The sequence below is a fragment of the Manacus vitellinus genome, unplaced genomic scaffold, assembly GCF_001715985.3.
Source record: "Manacus vitellinus isolate BGI_N305 unplaced genomic scaffold, ASM171598v3 scaffold_3_pilon, whole genome shotgun sequence".
Classification (NCBI taxonomy): domain Eukaryota; kingdom Metazoa; phylum Chordata; class Aves; order Passeriformes; family Pipridae; genus Manacus; species Manacus vitellinus.
This window is the reverse complement of record NW_021940535.1, coordinates 13,174,687-13,195,453: the sequence shown is the minus strand read 5'-3', so window position 1 is coordinate 13,195,453 and position 20,767 is coordinate 13,174,687. Positions and strand designations below refer to the sequence as shown.

Here is a 20,767-nt window from a genome sequence, read left to right as displayed (position 1 = left end):
TGCATGGACAACAAGTGATGACATCTTCCACCGTCACAGCACTCCCCAGATATCAGCCAGCTCTTCCCAGCTACCTCTGAACATCCTTGGCACGTGCAAAATGCTTGCAGTGCACCACAGGGTGTGGTGTGAAAAAAAGAGCCTCACAGATGGACAGGCCAGCACCTGAGATGGGAACTGGAGATGACCCAGAGCACAGGGCTGCAGCAAAGTCCCTATGCAAGGCTGACGGTCGGACTCCCCTTCAGAGCCAGGACTGCCTGGATTGGGGTTGGGGTTGGGGTTGGGTACATCAGCGTGGTGAGGTGCTGGGGAGGCTGGTGTCTGACACCTTGGCAGTGAGGGAGGTGGGTGCTGCACCTCCTGGTCCTGCTGAGGTGAGGGTGTCACAGCCTGTGATCAGGGCAATGTGATTTTGGCTGCAGGCAGGGCAGGGGGCAGGGTTTTGCCTGGCAGTGGAGGGGATTCTCATCACTGCAGAGACCAGAGCAGAGGCCTTTAACTCAGGGCCTTTATCTTGTGCTAAAAATACCAGCTTTTCCTAGGGAAAGTTGGATCTCTGAGGATACCTTGAGACCACAAATGATAAGCTGAGACATGTTTTTTTGATGCTTTCTTCTTGCATGTCTGCTCACACAGGCTTCCCACTCTCAGTGCTCTGTTCTTCCCTCTTCTTTCATACCTTTCTTTCTCCAAGTCCCTTAAAAAGGAAGATTAAGTAGCAGGACTTTCCGATGTCCTAATCTCACCTTCATGGAGGAAGAAAGCAGGAAATATATCACCTCATTGCTGATACCAAAAGCTTATTTGAGCATAGTTGAAGTACAGGACTCCCATATGGTGCCAGCATCTCCACAGAGCCTATGGGGAACTTTGGTGACATGGGAACTGGTGGCACCATGTGCCCCAAAACGTTGCTGTGAAACAGGGCTGGCCCCAGCATTGCCTGGGAGGTAGCTCAGCAGACCTCATCTCCCCCAGGAGTTGTGTGCTCTCCTTGTAAAACCCTGGACATGACCATGGTGGCTGACTTCACCCCTCCATGGTTGTTGTTTGCCTCTGGCTTAGTCAAAGCTGATGAGGGAGGCTGCATTTCTTGCCCAGCAGTCTCTCCAAGCTGTCCTGAACCCATGTCTTTTCAGTGTTAAATGCAGTTTGTTCAGGAACACCCATGTTTCATTAGATTCGACCATGAATAACAACAGCTGTGGAATGGCAGTCAAAAGGTTTCCTAAAGCTACTTCCTAAGCCTTGGGACCACAGCAAAGTGTCTGGGCAGGTCAGCTGGTCTTGTTCCGCCAAGGCATCCTGCCCCAACCTGCCCTGCAGTGCCTTCTCGGCTCAGCGCTGGAGGTCAGTCGTGCTGGATGAGCAATGGCTTTCTGGCTGTTTCTGGCATGGAAGAGGTGAAATGCCTATGCCTGGCCAGCTCCCCCAGCCTCCTCCCTAAGTCAGGAGCACCGAGCCCCCTTGCCAGCACTTTTCTGTCAGCAAAGCCTCCCTAGTTGACTGGCATCAGCCCTTCCACTTCATCCTCACTTCAGCCACCAACTCTGCTCTGAAACCAGCCATTCAGCAAGAAGCATAGGCAGGAGGCTGGGTTGAAATCAGTCCTGAATGCTCTCCAGCCCAAGGCTTGAAGTCCCTGGCAAGTGGACAGGGACAGTAAGCAATGGCTCCCCTTCTGCTGTTTGCTTTGCCAGTAAGGAACCAGCTGGAAGAAGATTGGAGAGGGACTTCTTACAAGGACATGTAGTGATAGGACGAGGGGGAATGGCTTCAAACTGACACAGGGCAAGTTTAGATTAGATATCAGGAAGAAATTCTTTACTGTGAGGGTAATGAGGCACTGGAACAGGTTACCCAGAGAAGTCGTGGGTGCCCCATCCCTGGAAGTGTTCAGCAACAGGCTGGATGGGGCTCAGAGCAACCTGGTCTAGTGGAAGGTGTCCATGCCCATGGCAGGGGGTTTGGAATGTCCCTTTAATGTCCCTTCCAGCACAATCCATTCTGTGATGTCATCCCATTTGATGTGTGTGCTTTAGTTCAACCCCACCACAGAAATCACTTTTCTTGGTGCTGGGACTAGTTAGGATGGGCTGAAGGCACACCAGGAGTCTCCAACTTAGGGTGACCCTCCATATAGTTCCTACATGTAGGGGGAAAAAAGGAGTCTACAAATTTATGTTTGCAGAGAAGGTCCTTTCTCAGGCCTCCATGGTGGGGTTGAGACGAAGAGGGCTGCTCAGCCTGTGCACCAGCTGCAGCACCCTGCAGAGGCTTCCAGCTGTCTGTGGCAGTGCACAGCTTACCTGTGCCAACACCCCTGGCTTTGCCAGTGGAGGAAAGCAGGCTTCTGGGTCTCCTGTCTCCATGTGCTACAGGCATGTGTCTGCACATTTAAATTTTCTGAGATCAGTTAGTGTTGCTTAAGGTCCTGGAGACCTTCATCTCTTTTATCTGAGGTAAGGAAGAAGCAGTGCAAAAGCTACGCCATCTTATCCCTCCTCCTCAGCAAATTGCTCTGGCCATCAGTGCAGCAAAAGAAACCTTTGATCTCTGCATCCTGAGCATACAACTTCAACTCAAGTGGGCAGGATAAACTCTTCCTGAACACCTGATTATGGGTCTTTGCATGTGATGCCAGGTTTCTCGCTCAGAAAATAAAGCAGGAAGTGTCTGACCTAAACAGTCCATTCTGTGCACATGTTTTGCCCCACCTCTCCCCCTCACTCCAAATCAAGGAAACCGTGCTGAAGTGCCTTAAATTGAATATTATCACCATTTCCCTGCTCCCAGAATATTTACTGTAGGCAAGGAACAGAGCTGGCAGACCCTAGTGAAATGAACAAAAACCATTAAAAAAGATTTGTCCCAATTGTGGCAAATCTCAGCCTCCTGGTATCTTGTTGGCACCTAGATGCGCTGCCTAGAAGCCCAAATCTGCAGCTCAGCTTAATGGATCTGGGTTTTTTTCCCCATGATTTAACTCAGAGGAGCCAAGAACTTGTTTCAGGGAAGGTCAAGGCAGTAAACCTCCAACTGTTTATGTACATAAAGAGCCCTGGGAGATGCTTTTCTTACTCCAAGCCTTCCCTGATGCTGCCAGAATGGGCAATTAAAATCAAAAACATGCAAAAATACAGCAACATCTGCAGTGTAGGCTGTGCCACTATATCTACTTGCCTCATCCTTAATAAAAACTCCATCCTTGCTTGGATGTGGCCAAAAATTAAATCCAGTGGAGCAAAACTCACTTGAGAAGCAGGCCTGGAAGAGGTGGTCCCATACCTGCTTGAGCAGAAAGCCTGGCCAGCAGCACAGTGGAGCTGTGCTCACCTCTCAATGGGGAAATACCCCCGCATGGGCACATCCATTGAAATGTTCCATTTCCATGCAGAGTGAGGACTCAGGTTTTCCTTGGGCTATTCCCTATACCTGGTTTGAAACCCACCTGTATTCATCTGGCTGGACTGGGTGGGGACAGGACTGAACTGCCATGCTTGGAGAGTTTCTCTTTGCTTTCCCAAGGCTAAGCAACCAGTGGGAAAAATCCTCATCCATCCCTTTCAAGTACTTTCTGAAGGTATCACCACATGCTGCCTCCTCCAGACAGCCAGGGAAAGGCCAGGCAACCTATAAGCTGAGTTAATACCCCTGTGGACTGAAATATTAGTTCCTGGTATTGGTCAAGAAAAGTCATGGATTTAAAGGAAAGTCTCAGTCCTTCCTCCTCCTTGTCTCTCCTGCTGCACGAGCCCCTCTTCTGCCTGATGATGCACAGGTGTCACAAATTACAGCCTCCCATCCCAAAAGGAAGTAAAATGGTAAGTCTGATTGCTTAACGTGGAACTTGGACAGGAACTGAGAAGGGGAAAAAACCTCACGTGGCATCCAAACCCAAGCTTCATTCAGAAGTTGGAGGGACATGCATCACCTCACCACCCCGTGCATGCGGCACGAGCACAGGGTGCCAGATGCAAGAAACTCCTTTGCACCTGCATCATCCCTTGGATTAGATGATGACTGAGGGGAATAAAACCTGGCTCAACTCAGAAAAGGAGAAAAAATGAGGCTGATCCTTCAGTCAGGAGTGAAACAGTAAAACCCAGGGAAATCCCCAAGGACCACATGGTGATAGTTTTGGATGGAAAATTCCTCCTGTTTGGGAGAGGCTGTTCCTGTCTTTGGTTTGCCTTGCTTAAAAACCAGAGGATTTCAAAGCCCCAAAGCATGGTTGGATTTGTGTTGTCTGCTGGTTGGCAGCACACAGCTCTGAGAGATGTATCATGTTAAAATCCATCCCAGGGACAACTGCAGGGTCTATTCAAAAATCCTGAAGTTTATGAGTTTTTCTGAACAGAGACAATCCTACCAAAACAGCAGGTATCCAAAATATCTCTAGAGGCCAGGTTCTTGGAAACATGATCACCATTTGAGGTCTTCAATCCAGAAATCCTGTGGGTGCTGTGCACAGGGGTCCACACTTGGGTGGGCAGATTCCTGGGTGCTGTGGCATTTCATTCTCCAAGCAGCCACCGTTCATCCCTCTCTTCCTTGCTCCCAGCTCGGAGCAATGCTCTGCTTCTGTAAATCTAGATTTTCATTGGGAAAGGAATAACAGAGGGGAAAAGGTAGTGCTGCTGGAGGGATATAAAGTACAGCTGGGCGGATTAGGCTGCAAGGGAATTAGGGAATTAATGATGCTTTAGCAGCTTGAAATCTGCTGGTCCGGAGATGAAACTTTTAAGACGCCCTTGGCAAGCATGGGGAAAAGACAGCCTGTCGAGACAATGCCACCTGCTGGAGACAGCTCTTGGAGACCGAGATTCATGGCACCGGCTAAACTCGTGTTTCTTGGTCGTCCTTGCACCCAAAATCCCTCTTCTGAAGCTTGAAAACCTGAGCTCATGCCTGGCAGGGCAGAGATGTCAGGCACCCACAAGCACAGCCCCTCTACCATCTCCCGAAACATTTCTTTCTCCCAGGTTCCCCGTATCCTTTTTCCCATTTGCCTTATCTGACAGCTAATTATCATTCCAAAGGTAATTGCTGCAGGAGCCATATGGGATCCATAAGCTGCTAATGTGAAGGGGTTTTTTTGCAAAGAATCTTAAGACCTATACATTATTGTTGTTGAGATAGGTATGATTATCACTGCTGTAAAAGCAGCCAAAATTGACAAAATATGTTGTGGAAACAGTTACAGCAGCTCAGACATGAAGACAAGGTTGTAATCCCTGAAGCCATTAAAAGTCTTAGGAGTTTTTAATTGGGAGGAAATTGTATGTTCACAAGCTCCAATTAGAGAGTTACAGCACAAACCCAGACCTAAGGAAAGGGAGGGAGGAGGGAGGTGAAGCTTCAGTGTGGGGACTCCCGCACTGGGATTTGGGAAGCAGCCACTGACAGCGCGGCAGATCCAGGGGGCTCAGCGCTTCTGTGTGCGGATACATGTCGGTTATCTAATAAGCCATTTCTTAAGCTCCAGTGATGCTGCTACTTATATCATAAATTCAATGATCTTCACTTTACTGCCCATTAATCTGCTCCTTTTCCTGACAATTTTATACTCTTTTGATAAACTGTTTGTCTAACCACATGGAAGAAACAATGTCAAAAGCTGTACCTTAGGCGTTCGCCCGGCTAATGAAGAAAATCCATCACAAGGAGAGTTTATCTACTGCTTCGCTGGATGTAAATAAAACATCAGGCTAATTTACTTCCATTTATCTTAAAGGCCGTTGCTACAACAATAGTCCTGTGTCAGAGCAGACTTTTTTTTTCCTTTTCCGCATAAATATTTAAGTAAGTACTGAAAGCATAAATAAATTGCTTTCTAAAAGCCAGATTATTTTTATATCCAGTTATTTAACAATAAATTTGGATTTACTTGCTAGCTCTTGCCTTTCAGGCAGCAGTCAGCCCACGCTTCCTTTGCATGGCACAGGGATGCTTGGGAGGATTTTGCCAAGCATCTTCTGGGGTCTCTGAGTGCCACCTGCAATAACCCACCCTTAAGGGGAAGGAAGCACAAGGGTGGGTCATCACATCACCCCCGAGTGCCACCCCACTCGTGCCACCCCTGGCCAGTGGGTGGGTTCAATGAAAGCTCAGGCTGCTCTGTGAGGTCCATGCAGGCCTGCTGCAAAGACTATTTAGTGTCCTGTGGCCACAATGGGCAGCTCAAGAAATAGCCCTTAAATGCAGCAAAAAGGTATTTAGTTTATGGAGGGTGGGGCCAGCAAAGCACTGTAGCAGGCTGCTGGGGGATGACTGGGGGTCAACAACTTTGGAGACTGAATAGGAGTAGTGAAACAGTGTCTGTTGGCATGCACACGTGTGTGCGTGTCCAGCAGATGGGAGCCAGCTTGACCCCTGCCTTCCATCCCCCAGCCCTATTTTCTGCCAGCTGAAGGGCTGTGCACAGCCAGAGATCTGTTAAACACAGATCATGTCACTTGGATCACTGCAGCATGAAACAGTTCTTTACTGGTGAAGCTCTGGGAAGGTGCATGCCCGTGCTCTCAAAGGCTATTCTCAGAGCACGTTCCTGTGGTGCCAAGGGTGAGCATGAGGGTGCTGCAGGAATGCCCTCCTTCAAGAAGCCCTTGTTTCTCCACTGCTTTTTCCCTTGCTTAGCTGCTGCTGCCTTCCTAAAGCCAAAACCATCCTGCCCCAGTGCTGCAGCCAGCTTGGACCATGTCCTTTTTTTTTGTTACCACATCCCAACAGCATCCATAATAATATCCGGTAAAATTTGGTTAAATCAGGATCACTGCTCAGATGAAATCTTGTTTGTCAAGCATGGTCCCAAGTGAATATTTATAACTATAAAATAGTTATAACCATGAAAATAAGTTTATCATAGGAAATATGACACATTCACAGCTGGAGCAAACTGAACCAAACACTACATGGCTGATGTAAGCAGTCCACGGGATTCCTCTGAACAGCCATTACTACAGTTCAGAGCCTGTGCTGGTTACATAGGCAAGCCCATGGAACAAATGACAAATTAAAGAAGATTAATGATCAGTCTCAGCAAGATCATGGCTTTTGGTTCTCTCATTTATCCATACATGGCTCTTTGTTAAATCATGAGTGATTTTTATTCACATGCGTCACTGCTTACAGATGTACCCATATGTGTACAAACTCACATTAAAACTAAGGAAATGCAAAAAAACCCCCAGAAAAATCCCCACTGTGCAATGTTAAGGTTGAGAAGATGCAACCACAAGCAAGGCAAAAGCTGCTATTCCAGCACAGCAAAGTCCACAAGCTTTGGCCACTGCACAGAGCCCCACCTGCCTTTCAGTTCTCACTGAGAACTTGGATTACATGGGATGAAAACCTATCTTTTAATGAAATTTCTCATTTTAATGAGAAAAAACAAGGCTATGACTAATGCTGCACACCCTAATTCTCTTTTTACCTCACAGCTTTTCACAGCATATTTTTTGGATTTAATTATGTTACATTTACTATCCTCTACTCTTATATAGCCGTGCCTGGGCATGGCTTTTCATAGGAACCAGGTTGAATTATTTCACTCTCCTCCATGCTTGCAAGCTGAGCTCACCTACCAATAATAAATCTCCACAATTCAGGCTTTAGCAAGGCTTCCGTGACAGTCATCCATCCCATGGCATGGCAAATGGGATGATAACTCATGGGGTGGAGAGGGTGCTGGGGGAAAGGCTTTCCCTGCTTAACTGGAGGGCAGGACTCCAGGAAGATGCTGATGGCACTTTGGATGCTGATGTGCCTGCAATGCTGAGTGCTGACGCTTCCTGAGAGTACTCGTGCTTGTTGATTCATGTCACCCACACCTCACTTCATCTTCTCTTCAGCAAGAGGAAAAAGGGGAAAAAAGGTAATTGCTTGCGCTTATCAGCATGGGTGTTAAAGCATCCCCTTGCAGGCTCTCAAACTAACATGATGTTAAGAGGCATGGGGTGGGGAAGGCATCAATACCTGCCTTTTCTTCCCCTGCTACATGGGTGGCCATGTTCTCCAAAGCTATGGCAATGGGACAGCAGCTCTGCATGGGTGCCCACACCAGTCTCACTGAGGCTTCCCAAAGGCACAAGCGATTTGGGGTGCCTCAAGCGTGGAGCCTCTACCTGTAGCGCTGGAAAAATGGAGGGCTGCTCCCTGAGGCCCCTTTAAAAAGCCTTGTCCTGGTGGCAAACCTTTGGCCCACAGGCCAGGAACTGGCAGCTCCTGGCAAGCAAACACTGACTGCATGCCTCAGCTGGGAAACACACTGTGGGGAGTGATAGAGCCCATCCCTGTATCTTTTTTCCTCCTATTCTTTTTGCTTTTGGGTTATCTATCAGCCCTGACACTTGAAGACCTGCCTGGCTGGGATGCTGCTGTGCCTCATCACAGTGGGCTGCTGGGATGACAGGAGCAGGATGGGCTCTGCCGGAGGTGCCAGCACGCTCAGAAAGAGTTTTGCACTCGATTGCCTTCTGCTGAAATAGCCTGGAATTTTTGTTAAAACATATTTCTGCAAGCCTTGGAAAGAGTTTCTCACAGCCGTGCCCAAGGGAGCAGTCAGGAGTGCTAAACACAACCGTGGGAGTTTTGCCTTTTAATCCCCTGATGGCGAAGGGAAGGAGTGAGCAAGAGATTTGAATCTTCAAATGAAGAATGCACCCTGGCAGCAGCCCAGGCCTGCTGAGGCATGGCACAAGGCACACGGCACATGGCACTCACCAGGGATGGTACCATGGGCTATGTGAAGGCTGTTGCTGCCCAGTGCTCCTGCAGTCCCAGGTCCTGCCTAGCCCCGGCTTCAAGCAGTGGCTTACACTGCTCCCAAGCACACATGATCCCCTCCGTGGGAGTGCCAGACAGAGCTCAGCTCTAGCATCTTGTCCCTGCTTAATCCACTTAGAAAGTTCACCTCTGGTTTCCCCTTGCCTCTCTGACTGGGATGTTTTGGAAAGCATCATCAAAAAGTCCAGTACAAGCATGGAAAGGCTGTCAGTGACTTCTTCCACTGCTTTTTAACCCTTACCAGAGTCCATGTTCAATTGTCCAAGCCTCCAGTTTTTATAGTAGCTGTGTGTGTATGTTTGTGTTTGTGTGCATGTGTGTGTGCGTGTGCGTATGTGTGAAGGCACTCAAAAATCTCATGGATATGCCCCTCCTTTGAAAATCCATGCTGAGACCATGACTTGATGACTGTTGCCTTTCTCAAGCAGTTGTGGGTTGTCTCAGGAGACATCTCCTCCTTGTCTTTCCCACTCCCTGTGATCCCATCTGCTTTTCCAGAGCATTCTACAAGGTGGAGGGAAACACCTTGTGGAGAGCCAAGCAGTCTCATATCACCCATGCTGAGGGCGTGAGGCACATCTGTTGCCGTTGGGATTTGCCAGGCAGGAACTCTGTGCTGACTGGAGGTCAGTTCAGCATGGCAAGTCCTCAAACACCGTCAGGTTGTGCTCTTGGATGTACCTGAGCAGGATCCGTGCCCGCCTGTCAATGGTCTGAAGCAGGGGTATCAGGCCCTTGGCACCGCCCTGGCTCTCCCAGAGCTCCCGGTCCACACGCAGTGACTCCAGCAGCAGGCTCTGCAGTCTGCCTGATCGCAGCGTGGCCACTGCCGCCGCTGGAAAGCTGCAGAGGAGGAGCAGAAGAGACACGGAGGGAAGGGGTTACACAGGGAACTCTGGGCAGGTAGGAGGGAAGCAGCAGGGCACTTGAGCAAAGGTGCTTCAGGAACAAATGCATGCCCACCCAGAGGAACACCGGGTGAGGAGCCTCCTGCTTAAAGCTCTGCCCATGGTGAGCATGGAGGATAGCTCCATCAGAAACAGATCCAAACAAATTCCAAATCAAAAGGCCTATAGCATGCCAAAATGCCTCACAGGCAACGACGCAAGAAATGCTGAAATACCTGATTATTCATTATTTTTGTGCAGCTGCCAATTAAAGAGGGGAAATAGGCTTTGGAGCCTGCCGTCAGTCATCCAGAGCAGAATAAAGAGCTAGTTTCATGGCAGGGGCACATGGGATATTTTTGTGAGACTGCCCACCCACCCTGTTCTGGGTGGGAGGTGGCCCTGCTTCACAGGGGTGCCCAACCAGGGTGGCCAGGAGTGGCACGAAGGTGTGCACACAGGGCTGCTGGCCATCCCACACATGCCAGCTCAGCCCTTGCCCAGGACTTGCCTCCGGGAAGGTACACATTCCTACCTGTCTATGCCTTGAAGGAGCCTGAAGTTGAGCTTCTCCTCAGGGTGCCGTGGCCTGCCCGCGTTGTCGATGAACACCAGGCGGGATGGCGCACTCCTCCGGACCTGCCAGCAGGATGGGAAGGAGAAGTTCACTTACTGCAGAGAGACACCAGTTTGTGGGTGTAGGCTGCTTTTTAATGCAGTGAGAAAGCCTGAGAGTATGTGGGAGACAGCAGATGCCCAAGTCCAGGTCTCCCCGTGCCCGGCACACCTTCCACCATGGACCCAGCATCACCATGGGACTTGTGTTCTCTTTGCTACCACCTCAGCCCTGCAAGTCCCTCCCAGCGCCTCCCAGCTATCTTTATCTTAGCGCCAGAGTAGCCTCTGGAGAGGGGGACATACCAGGATGTGGACCAGGACCAGCTCTTCTGGGTTCCGGCACTTCTCGTGGAGCATCTCCTCCATGCAGGGCTCGGAGGGATCAGGCTGAAACCCACAGCAGTAGCGGTCCAGGCGGTCATGAACCTGCAGGAGACATTTGGGAACCTTAGCAGGGATATATGCCCGGGATGGGGAGGTCCTGAGGTGAACTTTTCCTGCTCAGAGGAAAATAAAACATTTCTAGGTATTCTCAGCAGACTTGAAATGGGAAAAGATGGCATACACCAGTGAGAGAGTGAGAGGTGGGGAAGCACGAAGAAGCTTAGCTGGCTTGCAAAACTCCCTTGGCTTGAAGAAGGTGATGACAAAGGTGATGGTGACAGGCTTTCCTGATGGAGTTCAGATACATTCTGTGCCTGGTACCTCCACACTCCATATTTTCACAGAGTGAACGGGTTGTGTTTCCAGATGAAATCAAGGGAAAACGTACATGGCCATGAATGTAAAAAAAAAAACAAAAAAACCAAAAGCAAGAAAAGCACCCAAGGAAACCTAGGGTTTGAATCCTCAGAAAGACAATTTATTCTGCGTCTTGGTATTCTGGATGATGGTTTCATCTGGCTCCTGTGACATACACACTCTTTCGTCCATCCCTATAGTAACCTGAGCAGCTCTCAATGGAAAGATGAATGGAAAAGTATCGGCAGGGGAAAAAGTGATCTGTGTGTTCACAGAGCATGCCTGACATTTAAGTTGGGCCACAGTGACTTGTTTTAGCTATACTTCTGGTTAATTATTTGCAGGTGCTGCTAAGGCTTTGTGTTTTGAGCCTGTTAAACCTCCTGCTTCCCACCCCAATTCCCTGCAGAAACCCTACTGCTCCTTGGCAACTTCCAGTGTTTCAACCACACCCTCAGAGGAATGAAGGACTTTTAAAAGACATAAATCTCTGTCAGACCTGTTTTCAGTAACTCTGCCTTGGTATTCACGAAGCTTCCTCAGCTTTGTCAGAAGCAGCTGGCACAGCCTCTGTGGTGGTTTGTGGGGCAGACACGGTCTCGTTGCCTATCAGCAGTCCTCCCCATGGCTGCATGTTGCCACAGCCGTGCAGGGGGGCTGCCTCACCACCTCCAGCTCCGGAGGCCAAAAATATATAAATATATAGAAAATAAATATATTTTCTGGTTGAAGCATTAAAATGTCTGACTCACTCACTTGGTGTTGCTGGTGCCAACCCAGGAGGCAGGGCTCAGGGTGCAATGAGGCTCCTGGAGCCACCAGGAGGGCTGCAGTAAGGTAAGACCCAAGAGGTCTCAGGTAAGCCTGGAGTTATCTATGAGTGATGACTAGACAGAAGCCAAGTGACCCACAGTGGCCGCCTATTCCCTTCACCCTGCTAATTAGCACAACTTGTCAGTTACAGGCTGTGCTTTGAGAGAGTTCAGCCTGAACCCAAATACTGACCAAGCACTGGAGAAGATACTGCGGGAAACACAAATTGGGATTTCTGTGGTCATTATATTTGTAACCCTTTGCAAAGCAGGATTAGTCCCACGCTGGAGCCCCTTAACAAACCCTTCTGTTTCCTGAAGTTTAATGAAACACTTGGGTCAGCATTTCTCCATTGAGAGGCACTCCAGTTAAAAGTGTTTGAGCATTCTGACACAAAACTCATTGAAATGGAAGAAAATATTACATTTCCTCCACACACCTCCTATGTCTGCCTACTGTAAAGCTCAGCACACCGGTTTCTCTCACCTGCTATGTTGTCTTCCAGGCTGCACAGAAGGTGAAGACAGCCTGAGATGATTTACAGATACATTAAAGGGGCTCAGAGCTCTACTCACCCGCCCACAAGCACCTATGAAACCAGAGTGGATTGGTGCTGGACATGCAGAGATGTGAGGTGGAGGCGGACCTGGTGAACAAATGGAGCCCCAGGAGAGGGACCAGATGGCTGTGGAGATGCTGAGATTGCCACTGACACGCTGACAAGCCCTCTTTCCCCCTGACCCTCTCCTGATTGTTTATATTAATTTCTCCTTGCCAGAGCCTAAATGGCTCTAATACATAAGATCAAAATAGATCTTATTGCTGGAACACAAGTACACGAGCCACACTTACTCCTGTCCAAGCTCAAACCCCATGAGAAGCTCGTCTTCAGCCCCTCTTTGGTCCTATGGCCACCCCAGGGCATCCCCTTGGGTCCAGTAGGTCTTTCTAGTCATGATTCAGCCTGGGATGGTTTCCTCTACAGAAAATTTCCTTGCTTTTCCTCAGTCCAGAAGGGGGTGCTCCAGGGAAGGGATGTGGCTGCAGGGCTTCAGAGGTGATTTGGTTTTGGCCCTCTTTAAAGTGCAGGACAAAGCCATCAGCAACTTTGCCATTTCCACCAGGCTCAGCATTTTGCCCTCAGTAAAATTCTGCATGTAGAGGGAGGTTCCCTTATGGCAAACACCAAGAGAAATCAACATAGAAGAAGCCCAATTTTAAGGGTAATTGAGGAAAACTACCAAGATTCTCATGCCAATGTACAGTAGGTCTCAAATCTCACAGCCTCTCTGTCCCCAGCAAGGGCTGTGAGAGGCTAAAGCCATTTCTGAACGACGCTATTTCACTTCTACAATATCCTGCAGACTCTTTACCTTTACATGACTTTTTGCGTGGGAGAATCCCATTGGAATTATTGAGGAAAGCCTTGGATTTATCACTGCGCTGCTTCAGCCCTCCAAGGAAAACTCTCCTTAGAACCATATACTTTCTCCTGGAGACTCAGCCTTTCCACTGCACTCAGCAGCATTTTGGCCTGGGGAAGGGAAGGAGGTTGGTTAATCTTCTCATTTCTCTGGCTGTTTCAGCTAAAATATTTCCAAGCCCAGCCAGGACTGCTCTGCCTCTGCCAGTCCTAGTTCAAGGTTATAAAGATTAATGGTCAGGATTTGAGAAAAAAAAAACACAAACCAGCAACAAGAACAAAAAGAGAGAGAAAAATGAGAACATATTTAGTTTGTGTTTTTTCTTTCTTCACTTCTTTCTTTTTTTATTTTAATACTTGACCTTTCAGGCAGTTTCCCCTTATCTGATAACCAGAGCTCCAGCCCCAAGGTGCCTAAACAGGCTTTTTTTTCCATAGAAATCACTTTTACCTCCTTACAGCTGCCCTCCAAGAACTGATAACTCTCTGGGACGCTGTTGTAATCCCTTGTAGCAGCAGGGTATGATTTTCCAGAGGGGAGATTAAGTGCTACTAATGCAGAGGAGGAGGAAATCAGTGCTGTTCAAAGGGGCAGGGCTCCTCATTTCCAGTGCCAGCAGTGCATCCGTGGAGTTGGATCTGATGGGGCTGAGGCAGAAAATGCTGCTGGTCCCTAGGGATGTCCCTAGGGATGCCCCAAGCCACTGCTGGCATCTGCACAAAGCAAAGCCACAATGGCAGAAAGCTCACCCACGTGAGAGTGGACTCACCACGTCTGAAACCTGCCTGTGTTTCCCCTGCAAATCCCAAGCACGGACCATACTCAGGCCAAAGTGCTTCTGCACAAAGCTCTGCTGCTCAGCCTTAGCTGATGAGTGAAAATACATCCCAAGAGACACCACAGCCTATGTGACCCCGCAGAGGAGAAGGAGTCCATGGCCAGACAATAAAGGCTCAGATGCAGGGGGACCCAGGTGGCACAGCTGGTGGGACAGGTGGTCTCCATCCCTGCAGCCCTACCTGGAGAAGAAAGTCAAAGAGGGCCAGGCGGCTCCACTCGCCATGTGGGATTCTGGAGCAGGGGGCATCCCCAGCCACCAGCGTCAGTCTGTGGGGCTGCAGCATATCCTGATACTGCAGCCACCCCAAGGCACAGGAATTCTGGTCGTTGTTGGCATCCTCCAGGTGCTGGAGGTCAGGAGCCCACCAGATGATGGGGCGCAGGGAGCCGTCGGTGTAGCTGTAGGGCAGGAGGTGGCTGGTGAAGCGCCGGGCCACAGCGGGCAGGCTGCGGTTCAGCCCCAGCACCCTGTCCAGGTGGAAGGCCAGCACCTCATAGAGGTCCCCGGGGCGCTTGATGAGCCCACAGCGCCCATCCTGGCAGTCCCTCTCTGGGCTGGCTGGCAAGACATTCCCTTTGGCATCTCCCACGAGCTGCAGCCCCACTCGCATGACTTGCCCATGGGCAGGTATGCGGGTCTTGGAGACCACCTGCCCACTGGCCAGCAGCTGCATCTTCTGGAGGTCATCCTCAGAGAGCCACAGGGGAGTTTCCCTCTCCACACCCCGGCGCCGCCTCCTGCCCCGGCCAGGGGGCTGGTCCCGCCGTGAGCGAGTGAGGGGCACAGGGAGCCTTTCTCTGCGGCCTTGTCCTCCAGATAGCGGGTCAGCCACCTCCTGTGGGGGACCTGGGGGGGACGAGGCTGGCAGTGGGAGTGGGGAGTGGTCCGGTGGTGGGGGCAGGTGGATGAGTGCCAGCAGGGCCAGGGCCAGCAGCACCCCGACGGCTGCTGGGGCTGAGAGCTTCATCCCCAACCTTCGCCATGGTCGCTGGGCCTGCAGGGAGAGAAAGGTAGAGTGGTACTGGAATGTTAGTCCAGGAGAGTCCTCAACAGCGTTTGCTTTGGAGAAGCAGCCTCTCTGCTTGTGTTGATCCCTGGGAAAGTTGTTCCCCAAGCACTCACTGCCTTCATGGCACTGTAGCAGGAGGGGTATGGCTGGTGCCATGATTTGTGCCAGAAATTATCTGCAGTTAGAGCAAAGGCTGACCCACCATAGAGGGTGCATGTCTGCAGTGCTGATGTACAGGATCTCTTTATGGGCAATGAATTCTTCATAGCCAAATATTTTGCTTTAAAGACTGAAGAAATGGAAAAAAACAAACAAACAAACAAAAAAACCAAACCAGAGCAAATTCCTGTCTGGATATAAACAATTTCCAGTTCCTAAGAGGTTTTTATCCTTCAGACCTTACTCTGGGCACGCTCACTGATTCATATCCTGGTCGCACACTGAACCCATAACTCAGATCCCCACACCCTTGTTTGTAGGACATCTCAATGCATGCTGAGACAAGGCCTTTGAAGCTCTGCCCATCACTGTGTCCAGCAAAAGCAAGGCAGCTCCAAGTGTCAGCTGGGACCTGTGACTGCCTATGTTTTAAAAACGGGTGTGAAATGCTGGAGGGCTGAAGCACCTGTTGTATGGAGACAAGTTGAGAGAGTTGATGTTGTTCCGCCTGGAGAGGAAAAGGCTCTGAGGACACCTTATAGCACTTTCCTGAACCTAAAGGCGGCTACAAGAGAGCTGGGGAGGGACTTTTTACGAGAGTGTGGAGTGATAGAGCAAGGGGGAATAGCTTTAGACTGAGAGTAGGTTTAGATTAGATATTAGGAAAAAATTATATACATGGTGAGGTACTGGAACAGGTTGCCCAGAGAAGTTGTGGATGCCCCATCCCTGGCAGTGTTCAAGGCCATGTTGGATGGAACTCAGAGAAACCTGGTCTAGTGGAAAGTGTCCTTACCTGTGACAGGAGGGTTAGAACTAAGTATTCTTAAGGTCCCTTCCAACCTAAACCATTCTATGTGTCTGTGATATGATCCATGCTATATGTGAAATCTAAAGTCTTCTGATTCCCAGCACTAAGGAACTGCCTTTAGACAGGTACTAACAACTTTTGAGGTATATATTTTTATACACACAGGCTTCTCTCCCCCCATTTTAGTCATACTTTCTACTTTGGAGCAACTTAAAAAATTATATAGGCTGGAAAGGCTGTTATAAGCAAACATTGTGCAAGTCTCCCCGCATTGCTAAGTTCATATCTCCCCTTTGGCCTAAAGCAATTCCATGCATGTGGTGCTGAGGCTGCCCTGAGCACAGCACATTCCCTTTTGGGATGAAGTAGAGGGCAGTGTTGGGGCAGCACTGGGAGATCCTCCAAGCCAGTCCTGGGCTGCACTGCACGCCTGCCTCGTTCACCAGGGTTTGGGCAGTCTAACACATTTCTGGAGGCTGGAACCACAAAAAGCACATTGACGCCGTTTCTCTGCTTTCAACAGGCATTTCCAAGTGGCTCAAACTCACACTGGAAGTCAAGGCGGTGGTCAAGTGGATACATTTTTTTGCAATTATTTATTTTGGAAGCACAAGTATATCCATGGCAGACACAGTGGGACAATGCAATGCCAAAGAAGGGGTAAGAGACTGTTTATAAGAGTAAAAGCTTGAAAAAAAAAAAAAAAAATCTAAAAAGCCAGGGAGGTGAGAGCCAGCAGCCAGAATGACTTCCAGAAAGCAGCTGGGCAAGCAGAAACAATTCCAACCATGGGGCTTTTAGGACCGCAGGCTCCCACTGGCCACAGGGACCCACCCCCAGCACAGCTCCAGCCCCAAGAACAGGTAATCCCACTGCATGAGCCCCTTCATAAGGCGATCCAGCACTATCCCAACATCCATCAGGTTTTGTGCCCCCACAATGGCCAGGCTGCTTCAGACGGCCCCATGGTGAGGAGCCTTGCAAAGACAGTGCATCAGCCAAGGTGGATGAGAGGAGCCACCAACTTGCTGGCCTCAACCACAGGAGTGTTCCTTTAATGTCTCCCTTTCAAGGACTGAGCAGATTTAATGAAGCTTACAAGAGCTATTGATGGTGCACTTGGAGTGATTCAGCTTTATAGCTCTCATTTAATTGCTTCTCTTCCAGAGATACAATGTAGTGCAGCAAAATATATCCACTGGGCTGAATTCTTTGTTCAAACACGGCTTACACCAGTCTCTGCTGGGAGCCAGGGACTGTCTGGTACAAGGCCTTAGACCCTGTTTTATCTCTCCCTAGAATGAAAAGGACCTAGTCCAGGGTGAGGGATGTCCTGTCCTAGATCACAGGCAGGGCTATTCAGGGCTTGGCATTAACTGTCCCAGGCATCACACTGCATGGCTAAATCATTGCCTTAGGTGCCTTTCTGGGGAGGGAATGAGCATGAACACGCCCAAGCGCCCCAAGGGCAGCAGGACTTCTGTCAAGAGGCTGGTTGTGATCCAAATCCAAGTCTGGCATCCTGAGCAAGAGTTTGGAAGAGGTGGAATGTCTATATCATAGTTTAACCCCAGTAAAATAACACTGTGGCATAAAAAGGGCAGATCCTGATATTCTGATATCTATACTCTTTTTGAGTCATCACTGTGAATGCCTCACAATCTGTCCCTCTGGCCTCAAAGTATGCTGAATTAACTGCAATAACATCTATGTTATTAAACCCAAAGGACAGGATAAACTGTAAATTTCAGTATTCCCATCTGCACCCATCCACTGAGTCCCTTCTCAATCTCTGCTTCCCTGGGCAACTTTTCCCAGCACCTCCCCTGTCCTACCCCTCTGGGGAGACATGGCCCACCCCGCTCTCACCAAAATCCCCCATAACCCTCTTCTTCTGCATGGAGGGTTTTCATGGTGATTATTTTTGTCATGCAGCTGATAATAACCTTTTGGTTGCTTACACTGGCCCTGGGTATGCAAAAAGCCTGGCTCCCAAAAATCCCAGTATCCTGGAGGGGTGCATGTGGGACCCACTTGCAGAACCTTCAAAATACTGCAGGAAAAATCCTTTTTAACCCACAGCTGGAGAACAGAGGATGCCAAACAGATGGCAACAATTGCCAGGTTTTTAATGTAAAGTCAGTTTACAGTCCAAGTGGTTAAGGAATCATTATTGTCCAAACTCACTTTGTCTTCCTTGTCAGTGAGCTCGGGTTTGGGCACCACAAGTTTGAGCTTCATCGCTTTCCCACCCTACGCTTGAAATCCTGAGCTGTGAAGCTGGGCAAGGGCCAGCACAGGCTCCCTTCCCCAGCGCCATTCAGGATTTCCCTGCCACATCAACAACAAAAAGAAACAAAAAAAGTGCAAGTATATTCTCTGTGTTATTTCTGACGGTTGATAGTGCAAATTTAATAACAATCTAGGTGATAAAACACTGCAGAAATGATACTGTATTTACAAGCCCCAGGAAAATACTTTTCCAAAGAGAGTTTCTCTGAGTCCATGCTGTAAAAAAATGCTGCAGTTTAAGCTATGGCTTCAATTCAGCCCAAAATGCAAACCATACGTACAGCTTTGCTTTGCCAGGCTGACATACTGACAGTACAGCACATCTTTGCCAGAAATTAGGTTCTTTTCCCAGCAGGCAAAACCCATAAAAAGGCTTAAGAGAGGTACTGCTTGTTCCAGGATGCCAATAAGTAAATAATATATACTCTCACTCATCAGAGGGACATACAGCACAGTCCAGGCTCTGAAGGCACAGTGGAGAGCTGTGCAGCTTTGATGGTTGGAGATAAAACTTTCTAAGTGTGGTTGCAGGGGGGAGGGCTATCCTTGACATTGTATCCCCAGGATGGTTGAACCTTGGCAGAATTTGAAGCAGAGAAGCCTGTTTTCAATTTCTTTTCAAAATGCATCAAATTGGCTTTGCCAAGCTTGAAAGAAAAGAAAAACAACCCCCAAACTTCATTATCCAAGAATGTAAGAAACAGCCCTGAGACAAGAGAGATGCCACGGAAATACGTGGCCGTTGAAAACAGAATCAATCCCTGCTTCCCTCTGGCATTTAAAGGAGTGTTCCTGCCCTTGCACTGGCACTGCCAGACCCCTCCAGCAGTAAATGCCACCGTCCCAAAGAGGTTCCCAAGGAAGCACACGGCTCAGCCATAGCCATGTCCTTCTTGGCTACTGGCCCGCCTTAGGCTCCCAAGCTCAGATGACTTTGCCAAAGGCAACCTGCTAATGAGCGGGTTAAAAGCAGGTATGTGCATTTATCTGGACACACACTGAGTGGGGTGTACTTTGCATAGGGGGTGCAATGCTAAGAGCTGTGCTTACCCTCACCCTCCCAGCACCGTGCTCGCTGCCCGCCCAATGAACCGCAAAACCGCCTGGGCAGCAGGAGATGCAGCCTGCCGTGACCAATTTTAACAAAGACTGCTTGAAAACAAGTGGGAAACCTCCTTTGGCTGCCCCCCACCTCTGGGAACGTCTCCAGAGCCTTGCACCCACACGTGGTGCTTGCAGAAGCTCCTGGTATTTTGGGGAGATTAAGCATGTCAATCGGATCTGGGAAGTGAACAGCCTCTATTTTTTCGTATTGTGAAGGAGGTTTTTTGGTTAAGGGCACGGCATATGGCACATGGGCTAAGCTCACTCCTGGGGACCCATAACAGTGCTGAGGACACAGAAGAAGACAAAACCCCTCCATCCCCAGAATGACTCCTGGCAAATCTGAGCAGAAGGAAATCCTTGGCAGCATCCATCGCTCATCATTCAAGTGCCTTCCTATATTATCCTGCTCAGAGAAGATGGATGGCTCTCAGAGTGGGAAGTTGCTGAAGACATCTATTAAATGATGATTGCCAGTCCCCAAGGTAGCTCTGGCTGTGCACCCAGCACAAAGATACAGCCCTGGATCCCACCACCACCCACCAGCACCTCCATCGCCATGGGGCACAAAGAACAGACAGCCCTTCACCTGGCCTCACAATCCATCAAAGTGGCTGTAATTCCTAGCAGATCTGCACCAGCTCTGTGTCTGGGGTTGTTTCCACCAGGGATGCAGGGTTTTTTCCTCCAAAATGCCCTTCAAGTGTGAAGGATCATGACCCCACTGCATTTCAGCACCCTGTGAAGGCCACCATGCACAGTGTCAAGGCAGGGGTGTGGCAGGCTGTCTAAAGTGCTCCTGCAGACACAGTTCCACACATTGCTGCTCACAAGTGGCTTGGGAAGCTCAATTCAGGCACTGAGGAAGTGGGAAGGGGGACTGTGCTCCCACAAACCCTATGAGAGGGAGTCAAAACTAATGCTGGGTCAACTGAGGCTGGGGAGATGGAAATGTGGCACATCACCACATGGTGCTGGGTCCTTCCCTGCAGAGTCAGCAAAGTCTTCATAGCTGGCACACAAGCCTTCCCACCAGCATGTCCAAAACCAAACCAAAGAATGACCAAGTTAAATTGCTTGGGATGAACTTTAAAACACACTGTACTTTGCTAAATTTTGGGCAGTCCGCAAAATTTCTGCCTCCAGAGGATAATTTATAGCCTAACTGCAAGACAAGTGTGCTTTGCACTAACAAAGGGCAACATTTCGGCAGCAATATAAGGGGATGAGCAGTGTTGGTACCATTTGATCTGAGCACTGACTTTAGAGGGATGGTTC

The 20,767-nt window shown here is 49.3% G+C and overlaps 1 protein-coding gene across 1 annotated transcript; it reads right to left on the bottom strand.

Moving 5' to 3' along the window:
• Positions 1 to 9,127: 9,127 nt before the first annotated feature.
• Positions 9,128 to 18,334, bottom strand: GASK1A (golgi associated kinase 1A). The gene is made up of 5 exons (XM_018075124.1): positions 18,281 to 18,334; positions 14,293 to 15,108; positions 10,599 to 10,721; positions 10,213 to 10,316; positions 9,128 to 9,633 (listed from the first exon to the last, which is right to left on the bottom strand). The coding sequence occupies exons 1-5, from the start codon at positions 18,332 to 18,334 to the stop codon at positions 9,423 to 9,425; spliced, it is 1,308 nt and encodes a 435-aa protein (XP_017930613.1). The 3' UTR covers positions 9,128 to 9,422.
• Between the last annotated feature and the right edge of the window lie 2,433 nt (positions 18,335 to 20,767).